The sequence below is a fragment of the Hibiscus syriacus genome, unplaced genomic scaffold, assembly GCF_006381635.1.
Source record: "Hibiscus syriacus cultivar Baekdansim isolate YM2019G1 unplaced genomic scaffold, ASM638163v2 tig00110472_pilon, whole genome shotgun sequence".
NCBI lineage: Eukaryota > Viridiplantae > Streptophyta > Magnoliopsida > Malvales > Malvaceae > Hibiscus > Hibiscus syriacus.
Window position 1 is genome coordinate 2,348,947 of NW_024062752.1, and position 20,031 is coordinate 2,368,977.

General features: G+C 33.5%; 3 protein-coding genes across 3 annotated transcripts; all 3 read right to left on the reverse strand.

The window, feature by feature from the left end:
* Positions 1 to 48: 48 nt before the first annotated feature.
* LOC120127878 (cytochrome P450 72A15-like) lies at positions 49 to 2,366 on the reverse strand. The gene is made up of 5 exons (XM_039145690.1): positions 1,964 to 2,366; positions 1,661 to 1,878; positions 1,263 to 1,507; positions 795 to 1,182; positions 49 to 713 (listed from the first exon to the last, which is right to left on the reverse strand). The coding sequence occupies exons 1-5, from the start codon at positions 2,247 to 2,249 to the stop codon at positions 273 to 275; spliced, it is 1,578 nt and encodes a 525-aa protein (XP_039001621.1). The 5' UTR covers positions 2,250 to 2,366; the 3' UTR covers positions 49 to 272.
* Positions 49 to 6,773, reverse strand: LOC120127879 (cytochrome P450 72A15-like). The gene is made up of 7 exons (XM_039145691.1): positions 6,389 to 6,773; positions 6,082 to 6,299; positions 5,751 to 5,995; positions 5,282 to 5,669; positions 4,753 to 5,190; positions 3,447 to 3,451; positions 49 to 287 (listed from the first exon to the last, which is right to left on the reverse strand). Exons 1-5 carry the CDS (start codon positions 6,672 to 6,674, stop codon positions 4,756 to 4,758), a joined length of 1,572 nt encoding a protein of 523 aa, XP_039001622.1. The 5' UTR covers positions 6,675 to 6,773; the 3' UTR covers positions 49 to 287; positions 3,447 to 3,451; positions 4,753 to 4,755.
* A 4,552-nt stretch (positions 6,774 to 11,325) lies between these two features.
* LOC120127882 (60S ribosomal protein L18a-like protein) lies at positions 11,326 to 19,680 on the reverse strand. The gene is made up of 5 exons (XM_039145693.1): positions 19,328 to 19,680; positions 18,629 to 18,646; positions 13,408 to 13,459; positions 12,536 to 12,650; positions 11,326 to 11,506 (listed from the first exon to the last, which is right to left on the reverse strand). Exons 1-5 carry the CDS (start codon positions 19,536 to 19,538, stop codon positions 11,459 to 11,461), a joined length of 444 nt encoding a protein of 147 aa, XP_039001624.1. The 5' UTR covers positions 19,539 to 19,680; the 3' UTR covers positions 11,326 to 11,458.
* Between the last annotated feature and the right edge of the window lie 351 nt (positions 19,681 to 20,031).

Here is a 20,031-nt window from a genome sequence, read left to right on the forward strand (position 1 = left end):
ACATGAAAATGTTTCATCATCAAGAGCTCATTAGCTAACTCATGTATATCGCAAAATATTCCAATTTATAGAGGGAAGAAAATATAATAACATGAAAGCTTGGATAAGACAAATCTTCATGGGACTCTTGCCAGACTATTAAGGTAGTGTTTGTACTCTGTAGAACTTTCACATACTCTGTAGAACTTTCACATATAAGCTACTTTAACATTACTTCAACAATATAATTTTAATTTATATGCTGAAACACACGAGCATGACTAGTTGATTAATCAGATTTGTTCATACCCAAGCTTGTGTAAAATTATTTGTGCACCATGCTGTGGACGAAGAGTTATCGAGCTGTAAGGAGAGTGAGAATAAGATGGGGAAATCTCGAACCAGAAGCGTTTAAGAATCATTGCCAGCGCCATTTTCGCTTCCATCATAGCAAAGTTTTGGCCAATGCAGATCCTAGGACCCCATCCGAAAGGGAGAAACGTCACTTGACTCTTTGTTGCTTTCGAAACCCCTTCAGCAAACCTCTCGGGTTTGAATTCATGTGCATCGTCGCCCCAAAGCTCTTTGTCGTGGTGGATCTGCAGTATCGGAACCGAAACTTCAGTTCCAGCTGGTAACGACAGTTTTCCCAGTTTTAGGTCTTTTGTAACAGAGCGTGATAGCACAAGCACTGCCGGGTATAGCCTTAGAACCTCATACAGGATCATTGTTACCTGCAAGGAAGTTTAGTGTAATTAACCCTGTTTATATACATGAAGCAATAACAATGAGAGAGTTTAGGACAAGGGACTTACAATTTTGAGACGATTAAGGCCATCAGCTTCTGGTTTATTGTCACCAAAAACTTGCAAAACCTCCTCCCTTGCTTTAGTCTGCCAATCCGGATACCTTGCCAACAAAATCATAGTCCAAACAAGTAAAACCGAGGTGGTCTCTTGACCGGCGAAGTAAAATAGCTTGCATTCCTCAATCACATCATCGATGCTCATCCCCATGTTCTTCCTATCTGCATGTGTTTCGATTTCTCTGATATTGGATTCCACAAGTATGTCTAACAAGTCTTCATTACTCTCTTCACCAGCTTTAATTGCCTTCTCTCTTCTCTTTATCATTTCCCTAAGCGACTCTTTTATGTCATTGTAGTTCATCCTCATCTCCCTATTTGTCTTAGTCGGCAGAAACCTACAGAAACAAACGCAATTTAGTCCGAGATTCAAATTCCAACATTTGTAAGCCTTTCCTTAAAACCAGGAAACCTTTACCTCCATCCTGGAATGTAAGCATACTGTATGACTTTGGTTATGAGATTGGTTTGGTCATCCATCAGTTCGAAAATTCGCCTGCCTTCTTCGAAGCTGCTTTTGAATGCAGCTCGGGAAATCACATCTCTTGTCATATTTACGAGATAAGGCCACGCATCAATCTCACAGCAACCTTCTGTAGACACCATCTTCTCCCATTTGCTTATCATGTCACTACAACTTTGATAAAACGCTGGCAACATGTTCTGCGATTATTTCCATATCAGAAAAAGCATAAGCTTCTCGAACTATCAAGGTCTTATCCAGATTTAGTGCCTGGAATTATCCAATACACTCATTTCTAATCTTGATTAGTAGCAATATTATCTATATTCAAGACTCCTAACAAGAAAACATACCTTCAACCTATCTTGGTGAAAGGCAGGGTTTATTATTTTTCTATGCTTACTCCAATGGTCTCCCTCGAGATTTGCAAGGCCACTCACTAGCAAATTCACTAGTGGATTGGTATGCACCTTCTGGAAGTCGGTGAATTTGGTAAATATTTCCTTTATTTTTTCAGGGTCCATAATTGTCACCCTTGGCCATGGACCAACCCACTTAAACGAATCCTTTCCTGCATTTCCTCACAACAAATCCAGACTTTTAATAAATAAACAAGTTTCCGAGACCATGAAATTGCAGATCAATGTAAAACGTACCATATTTATTGAGAAATTGATGAAAAAAAGGAGTAACATAAGGCTCAATATCATCACTGAGAGGCATAGGTGTGGTTCTTGTTTGTCTTCTCATAGCAATCATCTGTTTGAAGTCTCCAGACAGAGAACTGTAAGGGGTTCCTCTAAGACCCTGTTGTCTCAAGCACCATTCCAGCCTCTTTGGGGTCAGCCATGCCCACTTCAAAACTTTCCATCCCCATATCATCAATAACCCAACAACGAGAAAACAAAGCAAATCTCTAGTTATTACAAGGTGAGCTTCCATGTTTTTTTTTGAGCATGAGAAATGGTGTCTGCAAATTTGAGGTGTTTATGGAAAGCTAAAAGCTCAGCTCTGGTTTACTGACCTGTCTCTTGTATAAGCTTCTTTTTAGGGGAGAGGTTTTGGCAAGATGATAATTGAGTATTAATGACAATCTGTTTATTGGGAAAATTAAAATTTAGATGATTATGGAAACACTGTGAAGTGTGGAAATCAGTAACTGAGGCGGAGATATTTCAAGTAATAAAAGTGCGGTGTTAAAAGCACGTGGCGGGGTGGCCATATCTTCTCTAGGATGATGATTGAATCTTAGTGATATGTATTATTATTTTTTATATGATTAAATTTATTAAATTATTTTATTAAAATTAAAATAAATAGATAAAAAATATAAAAAATGATTAGAATATATAAGTTACATAGTTTTCAATTTTAATTTCAAATAATTTTTTTACATAAAATTACGTGTCTTATTTTTTATTATTATTTATGTTAATCGTTATTGTTATTGTTATTGTAATTGATCAATTACGGAGTTGGTTGATATATTTTATTATATTTTACTTGTTATAATTTTAATATACTTATCCGATAGAGCTATGTAAAGAGTGGACGGTATCTTTTTTTAAACTTTTTTGATTTAATGATATTTTAGATTTTTATCGATTCTAACTTAAATTAAGTTAATCTTTTGTTCTGTCTAATTTCAGATTAAATATTTAATGAAATACTATTGTTTTTAACTTGAACAATTTATTTATTCTAATACGTAATCTTAAGTTTGAATCTTGAATGATCTAAGACTGATGTCAATATTACTTAAAATACTAGAACAATAGTCATTGGTATGGGTGTTTATTGAGAGAGTCGATCGTGAGTTGGGTAATGCTCGACTCATGCTTGTTAAAAAGTTCTATTGCTTGATTTGACTCGTTACTTGTTAAACTCATTAAAATTTTGCTCGACTCGTGCTCGTTAAAAAAACTTATTGTTCTACCCATTGCTCGTTAAGCTCGTTACTTGTTAAGTTCGTTGCTCATTAAAAGCGTTGCTTGTCTCGTTGCTCGTTAAACTTACCGAAATTTTTCTTTTTTTAATTATAGGTAAAATCTACTAAACTGTGTAGAACTTAATATAAATATAAATTAATAAATTTAATCCAAAATTATCAAAAAAGTGTATGAAACAATTTTAAAGTCTAAACACTAAAGCAACAATCCATAAATATATTAAAATAATAATCTAAGGTTTGATTTTGGGTGTAGTAAAATAATAATTATTAATTTAGTGTTTCTTTATTTTTATTAGAAAGTTAATAGATTAGTAATTTATCATATTTTTTCATTATCTATTAGTAAATTAATATTTTTTTAAATAATTACTAAAATATTATAAAAAATTAACGAGCTTCTCACGAACTTATTCAGTCAAGTTGGCCTTTGCTCGACTCAACTCGTTAAGATCTCGAGTTCGAATTGAGTCAACGAGTCGAGATTTGATCGAGTTGAGTTTGAACTGCTCAACTTATTAAGCACCCCTGGTCATTGGCAAATATCTAGTAAATTTCATCACTCATTTTCTTTTTATTCTTATTTTAGTCACCAAAATTTATTTTTTTAATATATTCACTAAAATTTCAATTTATTCACATTTTGATGAAACCACCATTAAATATTTAATGGCATTATGACTGAATGTTTTCATTTAAAATTATAAAAGGTCCAATTTTTTTTGAAATAATCTTTATTTTTGAACTCCCTTTAGTTTTTGAATAATGAAACATCATTTATCAAATCCCAAAGATGGAGAGGTGGAGGAGGAGGAAACAACCTATATATCTTGATTTGAGATTTCACGAGTTTTGGGTTCATGATTGAGTTTTAAAGTGATTTATGTAAAATCTAAATATACAGAGTGATAAGAGATAATGAAGCAAGTTTGTTGATATATTGAGTAGTTAGAGAAAATGTTAGAAAATGATAAATTTAACGTTGACGTGACAACAGAGAATGATAAATATAACGTAGATGTGAGACAATTGTGATACTATAAAACTTTCATCTTTGAAAAAAAAATAGAATAAAAAGAAAAATAATATGGCTAACACATGAATTTCATATCAATAAAAAGTAATCTACATCAGCACACATGGTTGACATGTTACCCTTCCATTTATGAAACATTCGAGTGACCAAAATAGAAGTAAATTAAAAGTTTAGTGAGTAAATTAAAAATAAATAAATTTTAGTGACTAAAATAAAAATAAATAAATTTTAGTGACTAAAATAGAAGTAAATTGAAAAAAATTAATTTTAACAACCAAAATATAAGCGATGAAATTTATAAGTTCGATTAATGTAAATTAAAAAAGATAATACATGTAAAAGAAATAAAAATAAAAAGGTTGAAAATATTTATAACTAAGTGATAACTGAATCTTTATTTATTTCATGCTTAAAATGCATTGTGGAACACATAGAATGAGTACTAAGATTGTTCACATAACAATTCAATCAGACCCAAGTTTGCGCAAAATTATTTGTGCTCCATGCTGTGGACGAAGAGTTACAAAGCTATAAGGAGAGTGAGCATAAGAAGGGGAAAGCTCGAACCAGAAGCGTTTGAGAATCATTGCGATCGTCATTTTTGCTTCCATCGTAGCAAAGTTTTGGCCAATGCAGATCCTAGGACCCCATCCGAATGGGAGAAACGTCACTTGACTCTTCGTTGCTTTCGAAACCCCTTCCGCAAATCTCTCGGGTTTGAATTCATTTGCGTCGTTTCCCCAGAGCTCTTTGTCATGGTGGATCTGCAGTACCGGAACCAAAACTTCGGTTCCAGCTGGTAACAACAGTCTTCCCAGTTTTACTTCTTTCGGAACGGAGCGTCCTAGCTCAACCGCTGCTGGATATAGCCTTAGAACCTCGTACAATATCATTGTTACCTGCACCATAATTTAGGGACGTCTAGTGCAATTAACTCTGTTAATATATATTAAGCAATAACAATGAGAGTTTTCAGGACAAGGAACTTACAACTTTGAGACGATTAAGGCCATCAGCATCTGGCTTATTGTCACCAAAAACTAGCAAAACCTCCTCCCTTGCTTTAGTCTGCCAGTCGGGATACCTTGCTAACAAAATCATAGTCCAAACAAGTAAAACCGAGGTGGTCTCTTGGCCGGCGAAGTAAAACAGCTTGCATTCCTCGATCACATCCTGGATGCTCATCCCCATGTTCTTCCTATCCGCATGTGCTTCAATTTCTCTGATGTTGGATTCCACTAGTATGTCTAACAAGTCGTCATTACTCTTTTTACCTGCTCTAATTGCCTTTTCCCTTCTCTTTATCATTTCCATAAGCGACTCTTTTATATCATTGTATTTCAACTTCAGCTCCCTGTTTGTCTTCGTTGGCAAAAACCTTTGCAAAGAAACAAAGAATTAGTCCGACATTCGAATTCCAACATTTGTAAACCTTTCCTTAAAACTAGGAAAATTTTACCTCCATCCTGGGATGTAAACAGACTGTATGACTTTGATAAAGTTATTGATTTGGTCGTCCAACAGTTCGAAAATTCGTCTGCCTTCTTTGAAGCTGCTTCCAAATGCAGCTCGGGAAATCGCGTCTCTTGTCATATTTACGAGATAAGGCCACACATCAATCTCACTGCAACCTTCTGTAGACACCATATTCTCCCATTTGCTTATCATGTCACTACAACTTTGATAAAAGGCTGGCAACATGTTCTGCAATTATTTCCATATCAGAAAAAAGAAGTCTTCTAGAACAATCAAGGTGCTAGCTAAATTCAGTATTCCCAACAAAAACATACTTTCAACCTGTCTTGGTGAAAGGCAGGGTTTATTATTTTTCTATGTTTACTCCAATGGTCTCCCTCGAGATTTGCAAGGCCACTCGCAAGCAAATTCACCAGTGGATTGGTATGCACCTTCTGGAAGTCAGTGAATTTGGTAAATATTTCCTTTATTTTTTCAGGGTCCATAATTGTCACCCTTGGCCATGGACCAACCCACATAAACGAATCCTTTCCTGCACTTCCTCACAAAAAATCCACACTTTTAATTAATAAATAAACAAGTTTCTGGTACCATGAAATTGCAGAATAATCTAAAACGCACCATATTTCTGGAGAAATTGATGAAGAAAAGGAGTAACATAGGGCACAATATCATCACCGAGTGGCATAGGTTTGGCTTTGGTTTGTGTTCTCATAGCAAACATCTGTTTGATGTCCCCAGACAGAGAACTGTAAGGAGTTCCTCTAAGACCCTGTTGTCTCAAGCACCGTTCGAGCCTCTTCGGGGTCAGCCATGTCCACTTCAAAACCCACCATCCCCATATCATCAATAACCCAACAACAAGAAAACAAAGCAAATCTCTAATTATTACAAGGTGAGCTTCCATGTTTTTTCCTTGAGTGTGAGGAATGCTGTCTGCAAATTTAAGGTGTTTATGAAGCTATGACCTCTCTTTTATAAGCATTTTTAAGAGATAGATATGGTGGTAAAGATTAAAATTTGTTACTTAACGTTGATGGTTTTTTTTTTAAATTAAAATTACTACGGAGTGACAAGCGTCATAATTGTAAAATAAATAAACATATTTCTCAATTTAAATAAATAAAATAAAATCAATAGAATAGTATAGATAAATATGGTCGATCTAATAAATTTGCAATTAAATCTGATTTGATATCTAACCAGAAAATCTAAAATTAAATAAAAATAAAAAAAAAACAATAAAATTAAATAATTAAAAGAGATAATGAAAGGAGATAGACTCTAGCTTCGCTTTGACTCGACTCGTCTCGATCATTGAAATAGATTTTACTTTAGGGTTCTTATTAGTTACAATCTACAAGACCCAACTCTTGTAACTCGCTCTTCTCTCATTTGAATTAATCCCCGTAATCAATTCTTGAAAATTAATCTTTTTTTGGATTTAACTTCGACTATCGATGGTAACTCCAATATCTTCTTTAATGTTGGAAAAGTCTGTACTCGGATTATGCATCTCAATGAAAATCGAACCCGATCTTGATTTCCCTTAACAGACCGCCACTAAGTTTGTTCTTATGTACTTGAATTTGCTACAAGTTGATTTTCCTCCCTAACAGTAAATCAAAACAACATTCAAGTTAAGGTGCAATATTTGAATTGAAAGTGTAAAGAATTTAAAGATTAAGTCGATTATCTAACCTTGTTTCCCAAAAATCAAGAAAGATATCTGAATGTACGAAGCTCTTTTCAATTATCACGAAATGAATTGAGTCTCGCTCAACTATCGACTAAAAGAAATTTAGCTGAGCATGGATTGAATCATTCTTAGAATTGTGAAAAAAAATAATGAAAGAAAAGTAAAAAGATGAAAGAAAAGTAGAACTTAAATAAACAACCAAAGAAATATAAATTTCAATATAAGTTCAAAGGTTGAACCTAAGGGCATTTATAACCCAAAAACTCTAAAAAAATAAAATTACTAATTCCTAATCAAACTAAAAATCCTACCAAGAGTTCTAATAAAATAATTAATTCCTAAATAAAATAATAATAAAATAATCAAACAAAAATCTTAAATCTAAAAGGTTTATCACAAAAGATAAAAATAAATATTTAAGTCTTATACTTCTGGTTGATTTCTACTTTAAAACCTTATGCCAAATAAATTTCAATAAAATATTCAAGATGCTAACTTGACAATCGAAATTTGCTATTTTTTCGGCTAATTAATCTAATAAAGCTTATGCCTAAAATAAAGATAAATCAATAATATGCAATCGAAAAATAAAGAGTAAATAACAATAAATATATGCAATATAAAACACTTATCACGAAGAATAGGTCACTTAATTATTAGTTCAATTATAAATAAATTATAACTTGGTAACTTAATTAAAATATAATTTTAAAAATTCAATGGTCATTAAAATCGAAACAAATGTCTAATTTAGATTGTATAATAATAGTTTTAACTTTTAAAATTTATACATTCTATTACTTTGATAGTAATTTAAAATAATTTAATAAATTTAACTATTCATATTTAAAAATTCTATCAATTTAGTTCAATTTTATACTATGAATTGAGTTTATCGAGTAAAAAAAGTAGCTAGATAATTGCATTCTACAATAAAATAAAAACTAATTATTATTAAATTGTTATTATACCAAAAAGGTAATATATAATATTTTTTAAGAATAAGAAGCAATTTAAGAGAATAACTAAAGTATTAATATAATCTTTAGTAAGAATTGTTAAATTTATTAAATTGTGTAAAATTATGTTCAAATGGATAGAATATATAAATTTTGCAATTAAATTTTTTATTATATCATACTACATTATTATTCCTTTAATAATTAACGATCAATATAATAATATTTTAATTGAGTAATTAAATTATATATATATATATATATATATATTTAAAATAATGCATTCATAATTGAAATAAGAATAGAATGAACTAGGTATATTTTACGCACAAAAATGTCAAACTAAAGTTGTGAAAAATCAAAATCAGCTTCGGTGAATAGGGATTTAAAGTTTAGGTTGTATTCGAATATTGTCAGGTCAAATCAAATTGGACATATGTTGAGATAGATCAATTTGATGGTTGGAGTTGGATTAGGTCAGGTCATAATCAAATCATGTCAGGTCAGAGTTAAATCAGATGAGGTTATTTTTAGGTTTATTTGACATCAAATTCAGTTTAAATCAATATCAATTCAAGTCAAAATGGTTTATGTACGAAGCAGTTAAATACTAGGTTAATTCAGGTTCAGATGAACTTTAGTTGGATCTCGTTCAGATCAGATCACATCATTGACATACAAAATTCAGGTCGAATCTTATCAGATATGAATTGACTTCAGGTCAAGTCATTTTTAATTAATTATTTTTCGTCTTTCAATGTTTAAAGAACGTCAAATTGTAATTTGTAATTTTATATGATTTAGAATAAATTACAAAAACTATAAATAATTATGGGTCACTTTTGATAAAATGATAATTTGAAGTACTAAATAGAACAAACATGAAATTACAAACAATTTTAAAAAAAAAATTAAACAACACACATAGATGAGTGATCAAATCAAAAAAATTATAAAATGTGAAGTTAAAATTAATATAAAATGGACTAAATTGCATCAATTTAAAAAGTTGATGAACAAAAGTTAGGGTTTGGAGATTATGATATAATTTATATAATTTGAAATGAAGTTTATTATGTGATTCATAAGGTTTGAAGTAAATTACAAAAATATTAATAAGTATGAGCCAATTTCTTATACAAATACAATTTTAGTAATTAAATTGAACAAATATGATTTTTTTTGTGAAATGTGATTACAAAGTAATATATATTCTAAGTAATCTCAATCATTTGACAATGAATGCTCGATCACTCTTGTAGTCGCTGGTGTTCGAACTTGTTCTCTAAGAACAAAAACAATTCCTTTAACCTCTTATGTAAGGTGATTCGTGCAACAAATGTGAAATTATAAATAAAGGAAGTATGATATATATATAAAGATAAGTTGGTTCCTTTAACCATTAATTGTTTGCTTATCCCTTAAGCAAAAGGAAGTTAAAGATTCAATCCAAAGATGAAGGCATGTGCGGTAAAAACTTATTTATAATGAGTTTATTTTTGTAATATATATTTGTATATATTGTAATGAACTTAATATAATAAGATTGATTTTTAAAAAAAATATGTATATATATAATATAAGTGTATATATAAGTAATCATATTAATTTTTTAATTTATTATAAATTTAAAATCTCACAACTTCATAAATTGTAACTTATAAGTAAATATATATCATATTAATTCAATAACAAATCATATTATTCACAGGTTGAATTAATTACACAGGTCTGGTTGATAATAGGTTGAATAATACAATTTATTTAACAGGTTAATATCAAGTTTAAGTTTATATCATTCAGATGCAGGTTGAGTTTGATTATCAAATAATCAATTCAATTCGAATTCAAATCTTTATCAAATCGAATACACATCAAGTTTGAATCCATAAATTTTAGGTCCAACCCGGATTCAAATCAATGTCAAGTCGAACTGGAATCAATTTTAGATTACTACCACTTGTGTTACAAATAATTTTAAATTAAATCAATTTTACGGATCAAATCAGTTTGTTACATTCCCGTAGGCGATTGGTACACGTGATAAGAAAGACTTGCGTGTTTAAAGCATGAGGCGTGGTGACCACATAAAAGTTAATAATTTATTTATTTTTATAAGTTTGTACGTGCAAATAAATAGAATTGATGACAATAATATTAGTGACAAATTTTCTAAATTTTGTGTTAAATTTTAAAAATATAATGATTTTTATTAATTTTCTTACAAGATAATTTAAGTTGTACGTGGGTTAGAGTTTAATATTACATTTTAAATAATTTATTTTAGTGATAATTAAATTATAACATCAATTTTATTTCGATTAATAATAAAAAATCATTAAATGTATTACTAAAATTTATATAATAACACATTTAATAATTTAATAAATTTAACTAATTTATTTTAATTCTGAATAATTCAATAAATTTAACTCTTATTATTTATAAATTTTATTAATCTCATCCTCATAAACATTATCATCTTCTCAAGCCACCTGAACCACAGCCAGTCAGCCACCCCAAAATTTTAATTTTTCCCTTTATTCGTCGTTTTTTTAATCTATATAAATAAAGTGTTAGAAAAATTGGAACAAAAAATATTTAAATTATTAATTAAATACTATTTAATAATGATATGTAAAAATATTAGATAAATGTGTCACTTTTAGGTTATTTATTATAATTATTTAAGGTATTAGTCTAAGTAATTTAATTTATCAATAATAGAAGTTAAATGATATAATTTAATTAAATTAACGATTTGATATTCAAATAAAAATTGAAGTTAAATTCAAGATCGAAAATATAAATTACTCAAAACAAAAGGATAAAATCCGAACCAAGAATCACTTACCTCCAACGAGTTGAACGAGTTTTAACCTTACTAATTACTCTTATTATTCATAACTTGATGCGAATTGTTGGTAGCAAGTTATCATAAAAGACAACTTACTGAAAAAAGGGGCATAGCATATACATTATTTTGAAACCTATACATCTCTCTGTCAGAAGAAAACAATATTTGTTTTACCATTATTTCGTTATTAGACCAACAAGGAGTGCAATTGTCGCAATAACGGCCTGCAAAAGGCACCAGCTTCGTTAAACATGGGTTGTTCAATGGACAAGTAGGGATCGAGATCGGAAAGAAACAATATTCGAAACCCGAAACAGACGGACTTCATCTAAACTGCCCCCGACACAATCTAAAAATATAAAAATGGAGAAACTATTTGAAAAAGAAAGAAGTCTTTTAAGGTCGGATCAGAGCCTGACTAGTTCGAGCTACTTGGTCAACCCTTCACTAAAAGAATGGATCGAAGAGCGTCATGCAAGTTCTAGGTTAATTGAATTCAGATGTGGGTCTACGGGTAAGTTAGATTCTTTTACGTATTTTAAGGGTCCTTATAGGACCGTATCTCACACCTATGCCTAAATATGCATAGGTCATGAGTACTTGAAGAAAATGAAGAGTCGAAAATATATTAGAAGTCTACAAGATCATGTCCCTATCTTCGACAATGGCTGAAAATAGACGGAAAGGAAAGTTCATAGAAACGACAGACGAGCAATGGATTTTCCAACTAGAATTTGTGGATAGAGCCAAACAGGGCTTCTAACCAGTGGACCACTCATTCACATAGTGTGGAGTGATTCCACATGTTAACAAAGAACTTCTAATCTTGATAATGAAATTATAAACGGACACTTCGATAGCAGGAACATTGCTTCACCCCCAAGTATCGTAACCCAATTGACCACAATTTCTAAACAATCAACCTATGGACAAAGACAACGATAGTCGGAAGGAACTTTGCTTCACAAGACACTCGATTATGTATCTTAAAAATCCATCTTTTGAATATTATAACATTTTAAGCTTATTAACAATTCAATCTCTGTGGATTAACTTATATGTGACCTATGGTGATAAATTATAGCCTAAATAATAAAACAGCCAGTACAAGATAATATATTAGAGTTGAAGGTCAAGAATGGTACAAATACATGAGAAACGTGAAAAAGTGGCTAAGTTGATAATCAATTCAATGCAGAATGACTTTCATAAAATTGGAAAAATAAAGTAAAAATACTGAAAGAAAAAGATACGCCATTTGAGCAAGCAACATATCCGGGTTTCTCTCGGTAGTCTATCGTTGAACAAGCTAAAATAACGACTCCAATATACCAGGGAATGGCCCCAAGGAAGAAACCAATGATAAACCTTCAAAGCAACATACTTCTCTTATTAAACAAGGGAGCTAGGAATACAGAAAATAATGTCCAATATGATAATAAATATCATGCAAACTTGTAGAAAACTATGTCATGCAGAGTAAAGAAGTACACATCCAAGTGTCAATCGAATTCATTTTAAACATTTTCCATATTTTGGGATATCTAGCAGCCTTTACTTAACAACCCTGTCATGGAAATGGGAACATAAAGTGACATGAAGAGATAAAACATTCACCTGAGTATTACATGAGGCTGCTAAGTACATTGGCACTAAATTCCAGCCATTTCAAGTTTAAATGTGAAAGTGGTATAGTTTAACATATAGCAAATCAAAAAACCATCTAAGTCATAAGCCTCAAGTGATACCTAGTCAGCGTTGAATTCTTATACCATAATGTTCGTTTTTACCTTTGTATTGGGAAATATCTAGTGCAACAATCTAATCATGGTATACTTATCCTACTAATAAGTTTCTTCCTAGCCTCCACAATTCAATGCAATAAAGTAAACCAACTAACCTCACAGATACCTAATAAAAAATTTCATTCCAATATGGTATGAGGCCTCCATCTAGGACTTTATATTAACTTCCCAATTGTTCACCTGTAAAGGAAATATCCCTCTTTCTTTTCTTTAAAATCCATGGCAATTGGAGATAAAAGAACATAATTGTTAAATTTAAAGCACATGTTTTACTTTATTTCTAAAAAATCCTTAAAACAAAGAAAATCCCATAAACTTACAAGAACCATCCAACACCAAGGCCACAGCACGGTAGGCTATCTTCGGGTCCTCCTTCTGTTGGGAAATAAACTGAGTACAAGTAATTTTTCTATAACTAGATTAGTGAGAATGCGAAATAAAAGCGAAAAAATAATACCCGAAATTGATAACGGAGTTCAGCCAATTGTGCTTACGTCTCCGGACTGCTGCAGATCTTTTACTAAGAGAGAAAATTTACAAGTGTTTACAAAACACTCACTACTCACAAGAAAGCTCTCTAGTATTGGGAGAAAGAAATGATTTTTGGGATGGTTTTGAAGCTAAATGAGCTAGGGTATTTATAGTTGAAACTTAAGGACTTAATCTTGTAAATACCCTAAAGCCTAGGGATTAATTGTCATTATCCCATTATCATTTTTCAACAAACATCTACCAAACTTTGAAAAACTATTTTTCAAAGAAACATTTACCAAACTTTGAAAACCATTTTCAAATAAACATTTACCAAACTTTGAAAACCAATTTTTCAAAGTTGGTTGCCAAACTTGAAAACTATTTTTAACAATACTTTCAACAATCTCCCACTTGAAGACTGATTTTAATCTGTCTTTACACCTCGATCGATGCAACAACCTTTCTAGTCTTGTTATTCTAGCATGCCAACTGAAACTGAACACAACTTCAGTTTGTCCGTGGTCACCGTCTTTCTCAACATGTCTGCCGGATTCTAAGCTCCACTAATCTTTTCCAGTTTCAAAATCCCATCTTCCAGAAGAGATCGGATAAAATGATACCGTAATTGTATGTGCTTCGTCCTGGAATGAAAAGACGGATTCTTTGCTAGATGGATAGCACTTTGGCTGTCGCAATACAAGACATTGTTTTCTTGTTTCTTGCCTAACTCTTCCAAGAAACTTTGGAGCCAAACCATCTCCTTGCTGGCTTCCGTAACAGCGATATATTCTGCTTCAGTTGTGGAGAGAGAAACTATCTTCTGTTGTGGAGAGAGCAACTATCTTCTGTTGTGGAGAGAGCAACTATCTTCTGTAGTTGAGAAACCCAACTCACTGCAGTACCTCCTAGAGTATAGACATATCATGTAGTGCTCCTTCTGATGTCAACATTTCCAGCTAAGTCAGCATCTACATAGCCTGTAAGTATCGTATCTCCACCTTTGAAACAAAGTGCTTTGTTTGTAGTATCGCGCAGATATCTGAGGATCCATTTGACTGCTTCCCAGTGTACTTTGCCTGGATTATTCATGTACCTGCTAACAGCTCCCACTGCATGAGCAATATCTGGTCTGGTACAAACCATGACATACATTAGACTTCCAATTGCTGAGGCATACGGCACCTTCACCATGTGTGCACGTTCTTCCTCCGTCTTTGGTGACTGTTCTTTGGAGAGTCTAAAATGAACACCTAAAGGTGTACTTACTGGTTTAGCATCTTGCATATTGAACCTGGAGAGTACTTTGTTGATGTACTCAGCCTGTGATAACATCAAAGTCCTCGACTTTGTGTCTCTCTTAATCCTCATCCCAAGAATCTGCTTTGCAGCGCCCAAATCCTTCATAGCAAACTGCTTCGACAATTTTTGCTTCAAGTTTATAATCTCTTGCATGTCTGAGCCTGCAACGAGCATGTCATCAACGTACAACAATAAAATAATGAAGCTATTGTCGAACCTCTTGATGTAGCAACAATGATCTGCTTGGCATCTGGTAAAACCACTGCTACTCATGAAGCTATCGAACTTCTTGTACCACTGTCTAAGAGCTTGTTTTAAACCATACAAGCTCTTCTTCAACTTGCATACCAGGTTTTTGTTTCCTGCCTTTTGGTTGCCTCATATAGATTTCTTCCTCCAAATCACAATGAAGGAAAGCTGTCTTTACATCTTACTGCTCAAGATGTAAATTTTCTGCAGCTACAATTTTCAACACCAGTCTGATTGTAGACAGTTTTACAACTGGAGAGAAAATTTCATTGTAGTCAATACCTTCCTTTTGCTGAAAACATTTGACAACCAATCTTGCTTTGTAGCGTTTGCTCCCATCGTGCTCTTCTTTGATCCTGTAAATTCACTTGTTGTGGAGTGTTTTCTTGCCTGGTGGTAATTCAGCTAATTCCCACGTCTGATTTGACATAAACGAGTCCATCTCATCTTTCATGGAAGACTCCCACTTGACTGAATCCTCCACTTGCATTGCTTCATCATAGCACTCTGGTTCACAATTGTCAGTAAGCAACAAGTAATGCAAAGAAGGAGAATATCGTTGGGTTGGTTTAGGAATTTTGGAGGAGCGTCTCAGTTCTGGTGTGACTGGTTCTTCTTGAACTGCTTCAGGACTGATCTGAACATCATTTCCAGAAATCTCCTCAAACTCAGCAAATTCCTTTATTTCAGCTTCGGTATTGGAGCTACTTGATTCTATGGTTGACCTGTCTTTGTACATCACATTCTCATTGAAAATGACATCTCTGCTTTTGATGATCTTCCGATTTTCGTAGTCTCAAAACCGGTAACCGAACTCGTCACCGCCATAACCAACAAAGGCACATTTGTTGGACTTAGCATTAAGTTTACTTCTTTCAGCAGAGTCTATGTGTACATAAGAAATACAATCAAACACTTAAGTGTGAAAGGTTTATTTCTTTCTTGCTCCAAACTTCCTCTGGTATTCTGCCATCCAAAGGAACTGAGGGCTCATGGTTGATCAAGTAAGCTGCAGTGTTGATAGCTTCAGCCCATAGAAATTTGGGCAATCCGGCATGTATCCTCATGCTTCTGGTACGTTCATTCAGAGTTCTGTTCATGCGCTCTGCTACGCCATTATGCTGCGGTGTCATGGAAACTGTTGTCTCCATCTTGATCCCATTGTTTGCGCAGAAATCTCTGAATCTTCTATTTTTGTACTCTCCTCCATTGTCAGACCTCAACCGCTTGACTTTCAAACCAGTCTCATTTTCCACCATGGCCTTCTATTTTCTGAAGGTATCAAAGACTTCTGATTTCTTCTTCAGAAAATAAACCCATAACTTTCTTGTAGAATCATCGATGAAGGTGACATAATATAATGAGCCTGCAAGAGATGGAACTGGAGATGGTCCCATACATCAGTATGAACCAACTCTAACTTTTCAGCATTGGGTGTCTTACCAATCTTTGCAAAGCTGACTTTCTTTTGTTTGCCAAAGATACAATCCTCGCATAGTCCGACATCTACATTCTTTAGATCCGACAACTTCCCCTTTGACAAAAGTGTCTTCATCCCTTTCTCGCTCATATGGTCAAGCCTTTGGTGCCATATGTTTGATTTTCCATCAACATCTGCTATTGTAATGATATTCTCTAAATTTGAGGTTATATAGAGAGTACCAGTTTTCTTACCACGAGTAATGACGAGTGCTCTTTTAGTAATCTTCCATTCACAGCCTGAAAAGGTTGTGCTAAATCATTCACCATCAAGTTGTCCTACAGAAATCAAATTTCTTTTGAGGCCAGGAATATGTCTCGCTCCTTTCGGCGTCCATGTGGTATGGTTTCGCAACTTTAATCGGATGTCTCCTTTTCCGACGATCTTCAAGGTTTCATTATCGGCTAGATGAACCTTCTTAAAATCACCACTGACATAGTTCTCCATGATTTCTCGGCATGGGGTGGAGTGGAAAGATGCCCCTGAATCCAAGATCCATGATTCAATCGGATTGTTGACGCTTAGAATTATGGCATCACCTGTCTCCTCTACCACGTTGGTAGAATCCTGTGCGCCGATAGTTTTCTTCGGTGCTCGACAATCTCTTTTAAAATGACCCTTCTTGCCGCAGTTATAACAGGTAAAATCTTTCTTTCCCGTTCTTGATTTTCCTGTTCTGGATTTCGATCTGCCTCGGTTTGAATTTCTTTCTGAAGTTCTCCCTCTAGACTCCGTGTGCAAGGCTGAGGGGGTTGATACTTCACCCGATTCTCTTCGTCGAATTTCTTCACTCAATACCAGATCCCGAACATAGTCGAATTTTAATTTACTATTTCCCGACGAGCTGCTGACTGCTGTTACAGTAGCATTCCAACTGTCTGGTAGAGATGATAAGAGAATTAAAGCTCGAACTTCATCATCGAATTCAATTTCCACTGAACTCAACTGCGTTGTGATTGTGTTGAGTTCATTTAGGTGTTGTGCCATTGATGCCCCTTCCGTCATCCACAAATTGAATAATCGCCTCATCAAGTGCACTTTGTTTGAGGCTGATGACTTCTCATACATACTGGAGAGAGTCGCCATAAGACCCGCCTTGGTCTTTTCCTTTGCTATGTTGAAAGCAACATTGCGGGATAACGTCAGTCGGATAACTCCGAGGGCTTGTCTGTCGAGAAGAACCCAGTCTTCATTCTTCATGCCCTCTGGTTGCTTTCCTGATAGAGGTTGATATAGATTTTTCTGGTACAGAAAATCATCAATATGCATCTTCCAAAAGCCAAAGTCCGCACCATCGAACTTTTCAATTTTCACATTCCCTTCGTCTACAGCCATCGCTCCCACTCGAATCTGGTTTCGTTTGGATCGTTTCCGACAATTCTTGCGAACCACCGTGTATTAGAACACCTCCGTCGACAAGCTCGTATCGCTGACAAAATTTTTACTATTCACGAAATTCACTATTCACATGAATAGTAATAAATAGTAATCTCGCAAAAAAATTGACAAAATTCACAACCAAAAGCTCTGATGCCAGTTGTTGAGAAATAAACCGAGTACAAGTAATTTTCCTATAACCAGATTAGTGAGAATGCGAAATAAAAGCGAAAAAATAATACCCGAAATTGATAACGGAGTTCAGCCAATTGTGCTTACGTCTCCGGACTGCTGCAGATCTTTTACTAAGAGAGAAAATTTACAGGTGTTTACAAAACACTCACTACTCACAAGAAAACTCTCTAGTATTAGAAGAAAGAAATGATTTTTGGGATGGTTTTGAAGCTAAATGAGCTAGGGTATTTATATTTGAAACTTAAGGACTTAATCTTGTAAATACCCTAAAGCCTAGAGATTAATTGTGATTATCCCATTATCATTTTTCAACAATCATCTATCAAATTTTGAAAAATTATTTTTCAAAGAAACATTTACCAAACTTTGAAAACAATTTTCAAATAAATATTTACCGAACTTTGAAAACCAATTTTTCAAAGTTGGTTGTCAAACTTAAAAATCATTTTTAACACTACTTTCGACACCTTCATCAACAACATATCCTGACAGCAAAGATATCATGGGAATATCCACAATTAGAACAATAATTTTTTTACAACAAAATGCAGGCTTTGTTGAAAGCGAACAATCACGTACGGACCGATCTAACCAACTTGAACTCACCAAGTTGAATCACACAATGGACCGATCTTACACTGATTCTAGTTATACATATACATGAAGCAAACCATTCTAACTCTTCACACGAATTATAGCAACCTAAGAAATGAGCTTTGTTCTTGCATCTAAAGATCATTTTGGTCAGATGTACAGAATTTCACCAGTTTCCTTCATGTTCAAGGTGGTTGGTTTATCCTTATAGGAAATTTTCTGCCGGCCCTGACATTTTATATATTTGTTTTTTTATCTCTCTTCTCTGGAATCTATATCCATTCTTCATAAACTGTTACAATATTACAATAGCAAAACCTTTGAATCTCCCTACCCTCATTCATCAGACAACCAAATCCAAATAAAATTGCTAATGTATCTAGCATTTATTTCCCTTCTTCTTTTATAGAACTCCTAATATTTTAAACACATTTTCTTCTAAAACATCAAAAATTTGGATCATTCATCTTTAAAGAAACATCATTATCATTCCATCCAACAAAAACCCAAGTCCCAAAATCCTTCATTTCGATTAAATAATCAAAAAGAAGAAAGCTTTTTTAATTTTATACCCGGCACGGCCTTATAGCCTCGGGGGTAATGCTGAGGAGGGGTAGAGGGAGGTGGAGAAGGCTGAGGAAGCCCCATTTGCCCACGGGGCTGCTGCTGGTGCGGCCGTGGAGGGCGTGGAGGAGGGTAGTTAGCGACTCCTTGGAATGTTCCATATTGGTTCTGCTGCTGCTGATCTACACCTGAACCTCTGTTTCTCCCTTCATCATTCATTCTCCTCTGATTTTTTTTCTTCTTTCTTTCTTTGGGAAAGTTTAGATTGGAAAATGGGAACCGTTTACGATGATCAATCGATTTTAAAAAAATAATTTAAAAAAGTTGGTTTTTGTTTTGAGCTGTAGGATCAAGTTCAGGAAGCTGCTAATGCCTATCCTAGCAGATTGACATGTTTTAACATTTTAATACTTGGTAATTAAGGATATCCAGCTCAGTTGGTAGAGCACAAGGTTCTTAACCTTGAGGTCGTGGGATCGAGTCCCATGGAGGGCATTTCATAATTTAGAGGTCTTTTACGAAAGCTGCTCTCAATCTAGTGTTGGGGGCAGCCTACTATCTTACCTCCCCTTACTCTATTACATATGGGAACAAAGAACATCCATTATCTTTGCTTATAAGACCTAAGTATTCGACTCGATTCAGTTCAGTTAAAACATAATACAAATTGGATTAGTTTATTATCAAATTCGGATTGCATGATTGAAAGATT

Excerpts from the sequence above, each read along its gene's own strand:
- LOC120127882 (XM_039145693.1), bottom strand. The coding sequence starts at position 19,538 with ATGAATGATGAAGGGAGAAACAGAGGTTCAGGTGTAGATCAGCAGCAG. Across the intron at positions 12,651-13,407 it reads CTTGGTGTTGGATGGTTCTT|GTTTATCATTGGTTTCTTCC; the intron begins GTAAGTTTATGG and ends GTTGCTTTGAAG. Across the intron at positions 11,507-12,535 it reads ATGTTGCTTGCTCAAATGGC|GCCGTTATTGCGACAATTGC; the intron begins GTATCTTTTTCT and ends TGCCTTTTGCAG.
- LOC120127878 (XM_039145690.1), bottom strand. The coding sequence starts at position 2,249 with ATGGAAGCTCACCTTGTAATAACTAGAGATTTGCTTTGTTTTCTCGTT. Across the intron at positions 1,508-1,660 it reads TTCACCAAGATAGGTTGAAG|AACATGTTGCCAGCGTTTTA; the intron begins GTATGTTTTCTT and ends AAATAATCGCAG. Across the intron at positions 1,183-1,262 it reads GCTTACATTCCAGGATGGAG|GTTTCTGCCGACTAAGACAA; the intron begins GTAAAGGTTTCC and ends TTGTTTCTGTAG.
- LOC120127879 (XM_039145691.1), bottom strand. The coding sequence starts at position 6,674 with ATGGAAGCTCACCTTGTAATAATTAGAGATTTGCTTTGTTTTCTTGTT. Across the intron at positions 5,996-6,081 it reads TTCACCAAGACAGGTTGAAA|AACATGTTGCCAGCCTTTTA; the intron begins GTATGTTTTTGT and ends AAATAATTGCAG. Across the intron at positions 5,670-5,750 it reads GTTTACATCCCAGGATGGAG|GTTTTTGCCAACGAAGACAA; the intron begins GTAAAATTTTCC and ends TTCTTTGCAAAG.